At 42.6% G+C, this 17,616-nt stretch overlaps 1 protein-coding gene and 1 long non-coding RNA gene across 4 annotated transcripts; both read right to left on the minus strand.

Annotated features, from left to right (window-relative positions):
* Positions 1–1,940: 1,940 nt before the first annotated feature.
* On the minus strand, positions 1,941–8,240 carry LOC149979611 (uncharacterized). 3 transcript variants are annotated; one of them, XR_016484308.1, is made up of 2 exons: positions 7,920–8,240; positions 1,941–3,255 (listed from the first exon to the last, which is right to left on the minus strand). It is a non-coding gene; the product is annotated as an uncharacterized LOC149979611 (long non-coding RNA). The 3 variants fall into 3 exon arrangements; XR_016484306.1 differs by having other exon boundaries at positions 7,966–8,230; XR_016484307.1 differs by having other exon boundaries at positions 7,924–8,194.
* A 1,522-nt stretch (positions 8,241–9,762) lies between these two features.
* ela3l (elastase 3 like) lies at positions 9,763–14,458 on the minus strand. The gene is made up of 8 exons (XM_036935634.2): positions 14,300–14,458; positions 13,939–14,027; positions 13,640–13,737; positions 13,349–13,477; positions 12,895–13,031; positions 12,626–12,771; positions 10,261–10,413; positions 9,763–9,907 (listed from the first exon to the last, which is right to left on the minus strand). The coding sequence occupies exons 1-8, from the start codon at positions 14,337–14,339 to the stop codon at positions 9,890–9,892; spliced, it is 810 nt and encodes a 269-aa protein (XP_036791529.1). The 5' UTR covers positions 14,340–14,458; the 3' UTR covers positions 9,763–9,889.
* Positions 14,459–17,616: the final 3,158 nt, after the last annotated feature.

Genomic DNA, 17,616 nt, shown 5'->3' on the forward strand with positions numbered 1-17,616 from the left:
TTCCAGAAAAGAAAACAGCAAATCACATGAATGTGAGGCTAAATATGACAGAACACAAGAAAACACATGAAATTAGTGACATAACGGAACTGATAGGCTGATTTGTTGAATTATAGTGATTTACATTAGGGAATCGGCTTGATAAACCCGATTTCAGAATTTTTTTTTTTTTTTTTGGGGGGGGGGGGGAATCCCAATGGCACCCATTATACAGATGTGATGTGATCAGATGTGATGCTGCCTGGTGACTCATTCATTATTCACTTCCACTACTGTGTGTCCTATGCCCCATTATCTTTCAATAAGACACACACACACACACACACACACACACACACACACACACACACACACACACACACACACACACACACACACACACATACACACACACACACACACACACACACACACACACACACGCACTGATCTGTATCCTCAGTGACTGACTTCATCCCAGCCTTTCTCCCTGGATGTAGGTTATGGAAACCCTCAAGCGGTGGAGATGGAGAGGCAGATTATTGCGCTCCTGTCTCCTGTTTATTAGTAATTTGCGTTTGCAAATATTTGCTTATTGCATAATGTTGAGTCCAGCTCTTAAATCTCAACCAGGATCGGTCAATTGGAAGACTGAATGATGAGCAAGCACTACCAATGCTTCTGGATAATGCAGTCCTTTCCTTATAGGAGGGATCCCATGGATCTAAGCTTACCGTGTTGATAAGAGTGAGTGGCGGAGGATTGGCAGTTCCTCCTAAACCCCATCAAAGAAGGTCTCTCAGCCCTTCAGGGGTCAATCGCTGAATCATGGAAGGTCAGCAAAGTCATTCATGGTCAGTATTGCATTAAAATAAGTCAGAACTTGTCATTTGAAATGAGTGACAGTCAAGTAAACTGTCCTCCACAATACCGTAGTGTTTCTTTGCGAGAGAGAAATGTCACCTTTGTTAAAACATGGTGAGATATATCACATTAACTGTGAAGAGTCACCATTTTAGTGGAAGAAGCTTAGTCCTTCAATGGACTTTATTTTACATTTCCTCCCTTAGACTCAAAAACAAATATGTCCTTCATACCTTTGCAGACACAACGGGTGAGGTTACCTGAAATTATTCGACAGAGAGAGACAGAAAGAGAGAGAGGCAGGCAGGCAGGCAGGCAGCTAAAGAGTAGGATGTAGCAAAGCTGGTGGAGGGGGCAGCAATAGAGGGACTCCTCTCTGATGAACATATTCATTTAGTAAAACCCTGCTAGGTAGAAGCACAACAAGCCACCAAAGAGAAGACAGTTGTGTAGAGAGATAGAGGACAGCGATGGAACCGAGGCACTGGATGAGAGCCTGTGTTAGGCTTATGGTCCTTCACATTGACACAGAGCTTATTGTGGGCGCGCGCGTGTGTGTGGGTATGTGTGTGTGTGTGTGTGTGTGAGGCTTATTACCCAATTGCTATGGCCTGACTGTGTATCCTCCAGTAACAGTGCCTCATTTGTAAATCAGGAAGTGCTGGAGCACATGTGAACGAGAGACACTGAATGACCTGTGGAGCTCAGAGATCCTGTAGCATGCAGAAGCCTACAAAATAATGCAAGGACTGCGCATTACAACGCGTCATAGACTAGCATTTCTGAGCAGATCGGAGATATACATTACTGTAATTATTCCAGGTCTGTGTGACAATGACCATAGCAGTTGTCAAAACAGATCTGGAAGGCTAATGACGCAACTTACAGCAGCTACAGGAGTGACCCACACCAATGACATTGTGGTTAAATCAACACTGTGGAAGACGTGATTCAAGACCTGCTAGCCAGACCTTTACTACAGTGCAATAGTTGCACTTTGCTCCCGGTATTTCTATGGATAGTCATGCACTGTGAGGACAATGCTGTGGTTATTTTGTGCTGGTTGTAGTGACATGATCAATGAAGGTCAGTAAAAGTTACGCAAAAGTAAAACATTTACTGTGTTAAAAAATATTAAAACCAGCATTATGTCCATGATTCATAGAACAACATCACCATCATAATTACACATGTGGAATGGTTATTCGCATAGTACAGTACATGGTAGATCCTTCTGTTTCAAGTAGTCATTTTGATTCTCCGCGTCACAACATCACTATCTCTGGGAGTCGTTCTAAAAGAGTCTCATTATACTGTCTTTGGTTGTCACTCCTTGAGAAGGTTATGAACCCAGTAAGTGGCAGACGGACACATTTAAGTGTTACAGCGCAACTTTTAGTTGAAATGTTGAGTTCATTTCATTTTTTGTTATTTTTCTTAATCGATTGAGATTCTTGAACGTTCTCTTAGTAAACAACACATCAAAACATCCCTTTCTTTCTCTCTCGTCCTTCATCACGGCCTTCCTTTGTTTCCGCATCTCTCTCTCTATCTCTCTCTCTTGTGGTCTATTTCACTATACTGGGCATCATTATTTCTCCAGTTAGTAAACAATCTGTCGCTGATGAGATGAGGGCTGTTCGCTTTCCGTCTTTCCTTCCATCTCTCTTCTCATTCGCTTTTTCATTTACCCTTTCCCTCAAATCATCAGACTGGTTCAGTGGAGATGAGCAGGGTAAGGCCAGACTGCTGGGTTTAAACAAACTGACAGATGGACAGTCCCAGAGCAGAGCCAAGGAGATAAGAGGATTTATGTTTTTTTTTAAAGCAATGCCTAACACTTGTCATGTTCTTTTGCTCCGAGATCAACTGAGTGTCAGGGAGAGGCAGAGAGAGAGAGAGAAATGGACTCAAATACAGACAGAGAGAGAGAGAGGTGTGTGTGTGTGTGTGTGTGTGTGTGTGTGCATGTGTGCATGTGTGTGTGTAGTCTGTTTGGCCAGAGAGTGTTTTTCCTCTTTATGTTCACCGTCAGACTACAGTGAGTAAGTATTTCTGATCGCCCTTCTGTTGCTCCTGGGCTGCTGTCAGCACTGGCACCCTCTCTTGGCAGGAAGGCACCTTGCAGGCCTGGTAGAGGATGACAAAGAGGATGAGGGTGAGGACGCCCACTACAGAGTTACACACTATGGCCATTATGGCCCATACAGAGAGACCTGTCCTCAGCTCTGTCTCCATGTTCAATTTCCTGGTTCACCCTAAAATCCAACTTCTGTGGATAGAAATAAAAATCCTTAATGTTCCACTCAAGCCCGAATCAGTGGTTTACTGGCACATCCTAGTCAATGGACTGCTGTCCTGATGGCTGACTGATGCTGTGCTGTCCCTTCTGTTAGCCCCAATAAGTGGCCCCTGAGAAAAGAGGGAAATAGGAGATGTAATACATTGACATGTACACGCACCCATTAAACACTGGATTCTTACACAAACACATATGCACATACATACACACTGAGATAATGGGCAGTCTTTTCCAGGGGTCAGTACCTCCATGTGCAGGGACAATGTACCCGAGGTGAACATGTTCTTCCCTGAGGGGACCTACTCTTCAGGCCAGGCTAACACGCTAGAGGGGTTAACTGGGGACGGATTACCATATCATTAACAGGTGATTCACCTCAGATCGTAATCTGAGCCAGTTTTCTACAGCAGGAAAATGACCCTAGAGCAACAGGAAATGTGAATTATTACGTGGATTATAATTGATGGACATTTTTGTGGGAGTTGATATTTTTTTCGTAGGGGACTTCAGAAGCATTGTAGGAAGGTTCTCTTGCAACAGGGTAATCAAATTAAGGTCCTACATCTATCTGTAAGGTGTCTTAAAGGCCCAGTGCAGTCAAACATTTGATTTCCCTGTGTTTTATATATATTTCCACACTATGAGGTTGGAATAGTACTGTGAAATTGTGAAAATTATGATAATGGTGATTTACTGAGGAAAAATGTACTTACTACGAATGTGATATGTGGTTGTCTCACCTAGCTACACTATCTTAAGATGAATGCAGTAAATCGCTCTGGATTAGAGAGTCTGCTAAATGACTAAAATGTCAATGTAAATAATGCCCTTTTAATGTAAGAGCTGTTTGAAAAAAGGTTGCCTGAAATTTCAGCCTGTTTTGGTGGGATGGAGTTTTGGCCTGCCTGGTGACATTATTGTTAAGAAGTTAACAGACCAATAAGAAAGAGAGTTCCAAACCTCTCTGCAAATAACAGATCGTTTTCAGTGTTTCCCCTCCCCACTCAGACATCTCCTAAACAGTCCTAGCAAAGTTCTTGCTTGAGAAATTGCTCTTTTGTAAAGAACATGTTTTTGATCACATTTGTTGAAAACAATCACAGTAAAGTACTTCATTTGTTACCCAGAGATGATTTTAACATTGAGATAAAAACAGCTGCATTGGACCTTTAAAACTGGAACGCTTGATTGGTGGAACTGCCACTTCCGTTTTGGATATTACAACAATAAAGTTAACGCCAACAACAAACACTTCCCCCCCCCCCCCCTCTGACGTCATTAGACGTGCGATAGAACAGCAGAATATGTACCGCAATTTCTAATACCACGCTGTCGGAGCCTCCTCTCCTCCGTTTCCCCTCTGTTACATCAACACAACAAAAAGAATAACGAAGGTGGTGGGGGAAACAGTGGCGCTGTTTCCACTGACAAACCACTGAGCTGGCATCATACATTGAAAGCACTGTTCTTAGGAGTGCACTATACTTCAATCATTGCTAAATATTACCAACATATATCATAGATGTCATCTAATTGCAAATTCAAATTTGTTTGTGAAGTAGACCCTATGATTGTGTGTTTAGTTGCAGGTTTGTGGATGTGTTGATATCAACCTGGGCCTGTACATGTGAGTTTGATTGGGTCTGTTTCAATGAATATCATTCCAATTACACTTCAATATAGAGAACAACCTCACACATTTCCCCATGCAATGATAGAGTGAGGTGAATTTAGAGACACGCTGCTGTTGAAAACTGATTTCAAACTTCTCTCCACTCTCCCTGCCACTCTTAGCCAATCCAAATCAAGACAGGTTTGCTTCCTAATAAGGGTTATGGAAATGATGCACTTGATTGACTTTGAGTAATAGAGTTAATATTATAACAATGGGAATGGGTGGGATTTCTTGGCTGTGCCATCAGGCCACGTGAGATCCAGGCTCTCTGCCAGCTCTAGAATGTTCTGTAGAACTCTATTACTAATGAGAGGGGAAATGAGACCACAGGGTATCAAAAATAGGAGAGGAGATAGATTAGCTACCCATCTTACTGGAGAGAAGAAGAGACCATCAAGTTTAAATTGCCATTTATATTGACATTGGAGATCATCATTTAAAGTAATTTCACGAGGCGCCACTTGCCAGATCACGGCATTCTAAAGCATGCCTTTCTTCCCTGCGGTCTTGCGAGCAGGGAAATGCGGTGAGACATCTCACTAATATTATCATATAACTGGGGTTACTCAAATAACCCTAAGTTCTATTTCAAATACAAATTTTGATGTATCAATATGGAATATGGCCAACTCCTGAAGCTAGGTTAGTCCCAACAGCATCACCACTCAGTGATCCCGACACTGAGGACAATATGTACCAATGAAGGTACAGTGACATCCAGTCGGCAAAACCTCATACATGTATGATGAGTGGTGCATTTGAACAGCATTAGCTGTATGATGGGTGATGGGTGATGCATTTGAACAGTGCCCAAGAATGAGCCCTCGGGTCCTCAGCGGGCTGTAAACACTTGCTTTAGTAAGCAAATATAATACCTTCAACTATCCAATGGGATAACCGTTGCAGGGGGGCCCCAAGACATTAAGAGTTGGGCACTCTTACGCCATGCTCCTCTGTTAGGAGAGCCGAACTGTGGGTTTCTAGCCTACTGCGTCGCTGGGGGAATTGCTTCATAGAAAACCCTGGTGCCAGCGAGTTGCCCTCTATCTGCCACGAAGCCTTGGCTCGTAGAGGCGAAGACCAGTTTGCCACGGTACCCAGGTCAGCGTGCAAGCAGAGGTTAAAGGCTTCGCCTTCCTTCTTGCGAAGTTTGCGCTTCTGCCGGCGACAGAAGGCCCTAACGGTTCCTTCGGCATGATAGTAGCATCAAGGAAATCTTCCTTTTCTGTGTCCGAGAGGCTGGACAAGTTGAGCCACAACTCCCCATCATCAGAAGACTAACGGCACTAATGGCACGCCCACAGCCTTGGATGGCACCTCTGGAGGCCTGGAGGTTGATATCTGCACTGACACAGATCTCATCCCATCGGTTCTGGTTGGCTGAGCCTTTGATGAAAGGTCCAATACAGACGTTTTTATCTCAGTATCATTTAAGTTCTGGGTAACAATTAAGTACCTTAATGTGATTGTTTTCAATTAAAATGGTAAAATAAATAAACGAAAATAGCTTCTTAGCAAAGTGCAATTTCTCAAGCAAGAATCTTGCTTGGACTGTCTGGGAGTGTCCTGAGTGGGGAGGGGAAAACTGAAAACAATTTGTTATTGGCAGACAAGTTTGGAACTCTCTTTCTTATTGGTCTATTAACTAATTTACAATCTGGCAGGTCAAAACTCCATCCCACCAAAACAGGCTGAAATTTCAGGGGCTTTTCAAAAAGCTCTTACACTAAAAGGCTATTATCCTAATTTTCACAATTTCAACCTCGTGTGCAAATATGTATATAAAACACAGGGAAATCTGTTTTGTACTACACTGGGTGTTAAGAGATTGCCCATCTCTTGTAAATTGTTGCTTGAAAATTGGCCCGGTAAGCCAACAGTAGGGACTTTAGCTTCAATGTGTGTACTGAACATGTCGCAATCACGTAGACCTTTCAGAATATGGAAACGGTGAAGTGCTCCGTCTTACCAGGGAGAGTAGTGCCGGTTATAGATGAGGCACTGGGGTAGAGGTGGCCAGTCAATGACAGCTTGACCACCAGCTGCTTGTCAAGGCCTATCTCCTCCATACCCTAAATGTCCATGCCAACAAAGTGCCTGCTTTGGACCTTGCTGAAAAAGGGCTTTCCCCAGTCATCTTTGACTAATGCCATGCTAGCTCGGACCACTGAGAGGAGTTGCTTCCCTGGGGGGTGGGGGGGGGGGGGGGGGGGGGATGCGAGAGGGGAGTCTCCTCCCATAGAACTAGTCCCATGGGTGCAGGCCCGTCGATTCTGGGTTGAGTGGGTTGAGCTAAACGCAAGAGTAGACCTAGCAATTCTACCCTTCCAGGTAAGAAAAGCTAGTTTGGTATAGCTAGCCTGGTGGTGAGTTACCCAGGTTAGCTAAGCCTTACGGTGAGAGCTATCCCTTTATAGTGTGGTTAGCTATCCTTCCAGCTAGCTAGCCAAGTTAGCTAAAGCCTTGCAGCGTGGGATAACCAGGTCTCAATAGCTAGACACTAGCTATCAAGAGAGACTGAGGAGTAGAAAATAAATTCTACTCGAAGCAAAACTTTCCTCATATCTGTTCTAAAAAAAGCAGGCCCCAGAAGTAACTTAGGACAGACTGACTGAGAAAATGTCAGTTGGATTTCAGTGACGAGTGAGTCCAAAGTGTACGATACGGGCCGGTGCCCTCTCCACCAGACATGGTCAATACAATGAAACCCACTGCCAACTGTTATGCAATGGCTATGTGGATAACAATAGTTTGTTAGAATGGGGTGGACGTGGATGAGCGGCTTGGATTCTGTTCTCTGGACAAACAATAAGAGTGTGTGTGTGTGTGTGTGTGTGTGTGTGTGTGTGTGTGTGTGTGTGTGTGTGAGTGAGTGTGTGTGTGTGTTACACATAGGCCTACTGTTCCAAATAGCAGATTTCAACTGCACATGCAATAGTTGGCTGGGAAATGGCTATTTGGACAACAAAAGGGTTTTGTGCAACTGTGCAACTGCAACTTCAACTTGTTCTCTTCTAATGATAGCTATTCTAGTCATCATCAATTAGTTAGACCAATAGGCACTAAAACAGTGCCCTTCACAAATTCAATCTCACTCACTCACTCGTAGCTGCTTCATTTAGCAGATTGCACCGTCTGGAATTACCATATTCATAGATCCTCTCCAAACATCTCCATAAGTCGACCAGACTCTACAATGGATTCCGTTGCCTCCTCAGGAATAAAGTTAAGCCAAAAAAGCACACTATTATTGTTTTACAAGGCTGTTGCCATCAAGTACCAGGCAAATCTTCCCAACAGTTCTTAGTGGTTCAATATCCACTGCGCACTGCTTGAATGAGAGAGAGCCTGCAAGGTCCAACCAGTTAGCAGACGGGTGATTCGAGCAAGGCGACAGAGTAGTGACGCCACTGTCAATGTGGATCACTGTGATGTCGCACACACACTCCCTCTCTCTCCCTCCCCTCCCGCTCCCTGCTCAGGCATGGAGGAATCACAGTTAAACTGAGCTATTTTAAGTAGCCTATAGAGAACATCCAGTAAACGGCTTTCTCTCCCACACTATGTGGTGCCTAGATCATAGGACACTGTCATATGCACTGTCCCGTTGGAGCTTGTATCACACCGTATGGAGTTGTTGTAGGGGAAAGCTTTGACGTCCTGACTTTAAATTATTGTCACTTGAATTTACAGACAAATTAGCCTATTGTCTTTAACTTATAACCACATATAGCTAGAAAACTGCACGATTTGGGGAGGTGGGATTTGCGCATTTAGCATTCAAGGCGGCAAGCTGTCTCCCGGTGCTCCTTTCAGAGCATGAGGGGGGTGGGGGAGGGGGAGACAAAGCTCTTTTCAGACCAGACCCCCACGTCAGACAAAAGCTGCCCAGAGAAAGCTGGCTAGAGATCCCCAGAGCAACAACAGATTCAAGCAACTATTTTAACAGTACAACCTGGGTTCTGTCCAATGGTCATTAGAATTATTGATTTATGCCAATATTCATGTAGAATATAATTTTTTATATTCCGGATGGGTTCAGCGTGGACGGACATAACGTTTGTTTACACATAAACAGTTTAGCTTAAGATTTGACTGACTTTAATTGGCCCCTTGATGTGTAGCTTCAAAATATGTTTTAAACTATTGTGTGCATGCATAGACACTGAGAAAACATACACTAAGATAATGAGAAATTCAATGTACTTTACGCACATGTCCATGCACGGCACGCACACACACACACACAGTCGATGTGACAGTGAACTGCTCTAATCGGACATGAGATGTCTACTGTCAGCCTGTCAATGAATCTTCCCTCATTTAAGAATTTCCCTGTCAATAAACAGCAAGTATGTTTGCGTGTATGTGTGTGTGTGTGTGCTCGTGTGTACGTCTGTATCTCTGTGAGTGTGCGTTTGGCGACGTGCGAGCAAGTGAGCGTGGGCTCGAGTGAGAGAGAGAGATGGATACGAAAAATGGATAGTAAATTCTAATTTAAACATCCTTTTCCCTATAGCCCTCATTCTGTGGCGTTCTCATTCCCAGCCTGTCTGCCAAGTCTGTGTAGTGTAATCACATCAAAAGCCGTGATGTAGGAAGACTTTATGGAGAGCAGAATACATCTGGTCTGGCTCACCCATTAATGAAACCCTTCCATTCCCAGAATATGTATGACAGCATAAAGTGGAAAACTACAGTAGATGTCTATCTTTCTGAAGTGGGGTGAACATACAGGTCTACGTTTTACTCTTCTAAAAACAAGCCCACATTTCATTGGAAGGTTATCATCCTCACACATTCTCAAGTAGAATGTCTCAAAACGCTCCTATTAGCAAATATTAGGTATACAGCATAAAAAAATCTGAATGCCAAAATGATTGATCGAGTACTGAATGTATGGAGATACATGTATAGATAGAACTCCAACAAAGGAAACATCTTATGGAAATCCTTCCTCTTTATCTTGCGTGACTGAGGACATCTTGTGGCATGAACATAAAATACATCACAAAGCCATTTTGTTGAGTCCTTTTTTTATTGGACTCAATTCCCCATTCTGCTCCACTTTAGTTGCTCATCATAGCCTGAGAAAATAGACAGACAGAACAGGACAAGTCATTGGTGACATTTCCTGAAAAGGTTTTCCCTCATCATCAGCATCCTGGAAAAACCGTGTAGCTCACTTTTGGGGATTTCATTTTCTATATATACACATCAATGGAAAGAAGTCATTCCCCTCCATGTTCTGTGAAAGTTCCATGACTCTAGGACTAAACAATTCATCCATTTGAATTTAAAAATTTTTTTTTTGCAATGTCTGAAAAGTCGACATTATTGAGATGTAAGGTTTTTCCACAATGCCGACGTCAGGCTAATTAACACTGTAATGACGCGTGTAAACCTTAGCTCTGTGAGTCATGTCAACATGTCCTTTTACCTGGTCGATCCAGTCATTGAAGTTGGAGACGCGGGTGAAGACGGTGGGCTTCTTCGCGTAGTTGCAGCCCAGACCAGAAACAAAGCTGGCAATACCATGGACCTCCCATACTCCCTCTGGGTTCTTGCAGTTCAGGGGCCCACCAGAGTCACCCTATAGGAGAAGAAGAGGGAATTGATTTCATACTTAACCAAAGGCATGCAACAAGGCACACATTTTCACCCCCCTTGGATTTTTTCACATTTTATTGCGTTACACAGTGGGATTAAAATGGATTAAATTGTCAATATAAGTCAATGATCTCACAAAAGACTTTGTAAATGGAAGAAAAATGTATACATGAGTGTATACACGTGTTAGAAACACCTTTGGCAGTGATTACAGCTGAGAGTCTCATTGACTACGTCTCTAAGACCTTTGCACATCTGGATTGTGCAATATTTGCCCATGATTCTTTTCACAATTCTTCAAGCTCTGTCAAGGTGTTGGGGATAATGACCAGACAGCAATTTTTAAGTCTTGTCATAGATTTTCAAGCAGATTTAAGTCAAAACTGTAACTTGGCCATTGACTGTCTTCTTGGTAAGCAACTCCAATATAGATTTGGCCTTGTGTTGTAGGTTATTGTCCTGCTGAAAGGTGAATTACTCTCCCAGTGTCTAGTGTAAAGCAGACTGAAGCAGGTTTTTCTCTAGGATTTCGCCTCTGCTTAGCTCCATTCTGAAAAACTCCCCAGTCTTCGCCGATGTCAAGTACAGCTATACCATAATGCAGCCACCACCATACTTGAAAATAAGGAGGCAGTTACTCAGTGATGTGTCATGTTGGATTTGCCCCAAAGATAAAACTTAGCATTTAGGACAAAAAGTAAAATTCCTTTGCAATGTAATTTTGCAATATTACTTTAGTGTCTTGTTGCATACAAGATGTGTATTTTAGTTATTACATTTCTATTAATTGGTAAACATTTGTAAAAATGTTCTTTTCACTTTGACATTATGGAGTATTTTGTGTAGATCCATTTTAATGCCACTTTGTAAATCAACAAAATGTGAAAAAATATCCAAGGTGTGTAAATACTTATGATAACCACTGTATGCATTTATTTGGATATCTATGCATTTAGTTGGATATCTATGCATTTATTTGGATATCTATGCATTTATTTGGATATCTATGCATTTATTTGGATATGAAACATTTCATTAAAATTAAAACTATGTGGGGCTTGGTGTCCACTCAATTGACCACATGGGTGGTCAGAGGCTCGATGGGAAGGTTGCTGCACCCAAGGGGTGTTGAGAAAGATACATCTATTTGAACACTGAAGCTAAAAATAGTATCTCTATGCAAGCATTTTGGATTTGAAATAAAATATTTCATATGAGGTGACAGTACAGAATGTAACCTTTATTAGAGAGTATTTTCATACATATGTTTTAGAGTTTAGAGATGAAAGGATTTTATATATCTTGTCCCCATAAGTATTCACTTAAAGTGTATTAAAGTAGTCAAAACTTGTAGTATTTAGTCCCATATTCCAAGCTTGTGACTCTATGAACTTGTTGGATGCATTTGCATTTTGTTTTGGTTTGTTTTGTTATGTTATGCCCAATAGAATTAATGGTAAATCATGTATTGTGTCATTTTGGAGTCGCTTGTATTGTAAATAACAATAGAATTAGTTTCTGAAATCTACTACGTTAATGTGGATGCTACCATAGTTACGGACAATCATTAATGAATTGTGAATAATGATGAGTGAGAAAGAGACACTACATTATCCGAAACACAACCACAACAAACTGCAAATGCATTCAACAAGTTTGTAGTCACAAGCTTGATGTAGCCATTGCGTCCTATGAAAATGGGACCAAATACTACATTCTTTGAGTACTTTAATACACTCTAAGTGAATTTGTCCAAATACAAATGGGGGGATTTGATACTGTACAGAAAGTGCTTTCATTTCTAAACGGTGGAACAGATATGTATGAAAATACTATCAATTAAAAGGTGAAATCCGGTACTATCGCCTCATAAGAAGCATTTCCTCTCAAATCCAAAATGCTGGAGTATAGAGCCAAATGAAATCTTTTAGCTTCACTGTACAAAAAAATACGTAGAGGAGTGAATGTAATTCACTAATGTGTTACTCTCACACACAACAGAAACACTAACAGTAACACATAAACACTCACATGTACACACATACACACACACACACACACACATATATATAAACAAACAAACAAACAAAAAATATGCTCATGCACAAACACATATATCACACACAATACATACTCTGTTTCTCTTTCTCTTTCTCTGTGTCTCTCTGCCTCTCACATCTCCCAGGGGTACTCACGTTACAGCCAGCGACAATGCCATCTCCTCCGGCACACACCATGGTGGTCCTGAGAGCAATTCCCCACCAGTCGGGCTTGGAGCAGGTGGCGTGGTCCACCACAGGCATCAGAGCCTGCTGCAGGTTATCAGCAATGGGGCCTCCGGCTAAAACACACACACATGTCAATCTGCAGCTAGTTACCCTACAGGAACACACATGAAAGTGATCATCAAACACACACACACACACACACACACAAACACACAGAGAGAGAGAGAGAGGCTTACTGTAGACCCTTCCCCAGCCAGTGATGTAACAGGGGTACTGGTTGTCCAGCACAGTGCCAGCAGCAGGGATACAGCCAAGCTGCACATGGTCAGTCAGGGTCACATGCTCAGACAACTTGATCAGGGCAATGTCATTTCTGGTCAATCAGAGACAGGGGAGGAACACAGAGAGAGAGAGATGGTTGTAGAAGGAAAGGATAGACAGGTGATGCCACTGAAAGTCAGCCCAGTTTATATGTTGATGTACTGCAAGTATATAAGGCTACTCATAATGCTCTACATATCCAGTGTTGTTTAGGTAAAGACTAAAAAACAAAGCTTTGCTTTCTTCCATTCGGTGCTGATGATACAACCCTTAGCAATCCATCAGATCTTTATTGTCAATATCTGTTTTCTTAGTGTAGCATTCAAGGTTTGTTGTGCTAGCCTGTCTATTTGTGGACCTTACTCTTACCCGAAGGCCACAAAGATGGGGTTCCACTTCTCATGGACAACAAGCTTCTCAGGGATGATGGCCTGGGAGCCTTCCTCAGTCTCAACCAGGTTGTGCTTTCCAACGAACACTCTGTAGGACAGGTTGAGGCTGGGAGGGTTGGAGAAGGTTGAATGCTCAGTGATCACAGCATATAAGAGCGGAAAACTCTGTCTGTCTGTCTGTCTGTCTGTCTGTCTGTCTGTCCGCGCGAAGGTCTTCTTTGATGCACTGTGTATTTGCATGTAAATGTGATTGTGTAGCCTCTCTTACTTGATACAGTGTGCAGCGGTCATGACCCAGTTGGTGGCAATCAGAGATCCTCCACAGGTGTGTCTCCACTCACCGTCCCTCTCATACTGCAGAGAGATCTGGAGAGAAAGAAGAAAATGAAAAAAAGAAAGAAAGTATAAAAGAAAGAAAGAAAGAAAAAGAGGGAGTGAGAAATATTGAGGTTGGATAGAACGAGTTACTCCATACAGATACATAATGATGAAAAGTGACCTATGTAAATGCAATCCAGTATTATAATCATTGTACATAGAGAGAGGGAGATAAGGGTGTCAGTGTACCTGCCAGGGCCAGCTGTGAGGCTTGGCGTCCACTCCATTGACCACACGGGTGGTCAGAGGCTCAATAGGAGGGGTGCCGCACCCGAAGGCTAGGGGGTAGACAGAGAGACAATCAGGGTCGGGTCTTTCTCTCTAACTCAGAAGTTACCAACTCCAGTCCTGGTGAGCTACAGTGCAGGTTATTGTTAAAGCCCAGCACAAGCATATCTGTTTCAGCTGATTAACAAATTATAGTCGCCAGTCTGGTTGAATCAGGTGTGTCAGTGTTGTGCTCAAGCAAAAGCCTGCACACCCTTCAGCTTTCCAGGATTGCAGTTGGAGTCTCTGTCTGATGTCCACACACATAGAGGCTGACACTTACCGCTAGCGATGAGCACTGAGGCCAGAACAATGGGAATCATGTTGATTGATACGTCGTCTGCTTGGCGACAGCATGACACATCCTACTTTAAACCCTAGTCCTCAGGGCTGCCCCGCCCATCTTGATTACACACCCTTTCTCATTGGTCCTCCATGACCGCTGTGGATGAAAGAGAAGAAATGTGAAACTGCCGACCAATGGTTTGGGGGGCCTGATCGCCGGCAGACTGCGACAACAGGTGTGTTTCCTAGAACTATTCACATGGCCTTCACCTCACTTTCCACTCACCTTTCACCAATGTATGTGTATTTCTACATTTCTCAGATACACTAGAATCTGGATATAAACTGTAAGCAATAGAGCTTCACCTAGTTCCTAACATATTGCTTTCACCTGTCCAGTCCTATTCAGTACTGAGAAAGGGAGTGAACAATGCCACAGTCTCTGAACCCATAGCCCACGAACTCCTCCTCTGGATTGGCCCAGTGAGTTACATATGATCCATGGGAATTCAGCACCTGTACCAATGTTGTGTAAGACAGTTAGAGAGTAACCTGTAGTTTACAGAATAAACCCCACTTATGGCAGTTATTAAGCCAAATATTTATTAGTATTACACATGTGCAAATATTATGCATATTGAATGTCAGACATGGATGAAAAGTCCCCTGGTGATTTAAAAGACATGGCTATGGAAAAGAGCAGAGGGAGGTACAACAGAAGAAAAATAAACCCTCATTAACTTGTTTAATGCACATGAATGTATTCTACTATTCAGTCAATGTTTTAATATGTTGGGGTAGGGGGTTTCACTTCAAAGAGGATTGTTGACACATCCATTTATTCTTACAGCACATATTATCGTGTATCCTGGTAAAGAGTCCAGAGAGAGGGTCACAAACATCTGATTCATGACTTATACATATGGCAAAGGCTGTTTGTGTGTGTGCGTGTGTGTCTGTGTGCGTGTGTGTCGGTGTGCGTGTGTGTGCGTGCCCAAGCAGAAGTGTGTAACCAAAGAAGACATTGTGTATACATTCAGTGCTACGGTAGGTTCAGCTGACTTGCATAGCATGCTGTTTTACATGCTGTTCGGAGGACCCAATCACAAGGGGAGATCTGGGTGATGCTTTAGTCTCTGGTGATAAACTGGTGGTAAACTGAACTTAATCAGTTTCACTTCTCTGATAGACGAAGAAATGCAATATACTTGTCAACCACTAGATGAGGCATGATATCCATACACAGGAGTGATATAGGCCTACTGGCAAAATCTGATCTCCACACCAACAAATCTGTGATTGTTCACATACCTATAACACATTATAAAACGGGTGGGTCAAATCCTGAATGCTGATTGGTTAAAACCTCATTCCAGGCAGTGTCGAGAAATCCATAACCAACTTGGTGTTATTGAAACAAGTCATATTTGCTTGTTAAGCTGAAGCTTTAGCGTAACCTCTGGGATAAGAGACAACACTTGTTCAGGTGTTCTAAAAACAATTGTTTCACAATCTTTTGTTCAGAACGTTTATGTAATGTCAAAATGTGCAGTGCTCTATGTCCTGCTGTTGCACAGTATATTTGACATGTTATAAGAATTACGCTTTAAACGATCATGCATCGTTTGTAATGGAAAACGGTTTGTGTTTGTTCTGAAATGAACTATAACTGCAGTGTCAGCCAGTGGCTGGTGTATGTGTCATAATTCCTGCAGTGACATTATACTTTGTTACTCAATCATGACTAGCCTAATCCTCCAGATAAGGTGTGTAGCCTGTGGTAGAGTAACTGACTGTTAACTCTTAAGTCCTGTTAATTGCTATGACATAAACCTGTCAGCTCTACTGGGGTGGTTCCAGTGTAAACCTGTGTGGTTGTTTATGGAGGCTAAAACTTAAAGGGCTAGTTTAAGATTTTGGCATTTAAGCCCTTTTTTTTCTAGTTACCCAGAGTCAGAGGAACTCATGGATACCATTTGAACGTCTCTGCGTGCTGTTTGAAGGTAGTTGAAGGTAGTTTCTGTATGCTAGCTGATCACATAGACTTCCAGTCATTGCGCTCCGTCTACTTAGCAATCGCTCCAGAAACTACCTTAAACTTCCGTCAAACTGCACTCGAAGACAACATTTTTATCTATGAGTTCATCGAATTATCTCTTTAAATCAAAAAGACCAAGGCACTTTTATCAGAGAGTTGCAGTTAAAACGCCTGTATTGAATTGGCATCTCTATGTAGTCGTTAAAAGATAAGTTAAAAACAAGGCAAACAAATTGTCTGTGTGTGTTTTTTTTATCAGAGCCGGGACGTGTCAGAGACAGTGTCAGCCACAGTGTTAGAGGGTGGCCTGAGCACAGTTCCACAGTTCAAATGTTGTCGGTGACTCCCTTCTTTCTCATACTGTTTAAATCCCAGTCAGTCAGTGTGCGTAGAAGCATACACAGGACAACTGGCATGGTGGTGTCTGACTCTTCACCGTAGTAGCCTATGTCTAAATTCTAGTTGGTCTGTGACTTCCTATAGCAAAGCCAGGTAAAAAAAATTGCACCCCAGCCGTGAGAAGCACAAAAGAAACTCAACGAAGACAATGGTGAAGTCATCGCATACAGTATGAATGTGTGTTTGTGTGTAGCATGCAGATGTAACCCATCGTGCAATGACGTCACAGTCTCTGAGACCTGAAGCAGTGTAGACTTCAGGACAAAATGTTGATGTGAACACAAGATCAAACCCTGTGTGTGTTGATTGACTGGCTGGATTACCTATTTCTTCCGCCAAACAAGTAAAAATGTAATCTATGATGTGTGATATCTGAAAGTTGAACATTTGTCTTCTCTCATCTAAGAATAAATCCTCCTTGGTCACAAGGCTGGAGGGCATTGGCCCCCTGGTGTGTTCTGTTGAGGAGATCCCCAAGCCCACCGCCACGGTGATCAAGGGTAATATCCTGGATCCTGCGGAATGGGCCTGGAAAGTATGAGTTTGGCAAAGACAAGTATAAAATAAACTTACACTCAAGACATACAGTGCACAGTGCACACACACACCACACACACACACACACACACAAAATAAACATGATGCACGCACAAAGGACACTTATGCCCATATACATACTTGTATGTGGAGCACACACACCAAAAACAAACCCATTTGTCTTTGTCTCTCTCCTCAGCTACAACCACTGGTTTGATGGCATGGCCTTGATGCACCGCTTCCATATCCGTGACGGTGAGGTGACCTATAGCATCCACTTCCTGCACAGTGACTCCTACGTGCGTGGTTCTGATCCCAACGTACCTTTTCCTCTGTGCAAT

This window comes from Oncorhynchus mykiss, chromosome 11 (genome assembly GCF_057628025.1).
Source record: "Oncorhynchus mykiss isolate SJ-2025 chromosome 11, ASM5762802v1, whole genome shotgun sequence".
NCBI lineage: Eukaryota > Metazoa > Chordata > Actinopteri > Salmoniformes > Salmonidae > Oncorhynchus > Oncorhynchus mykiss.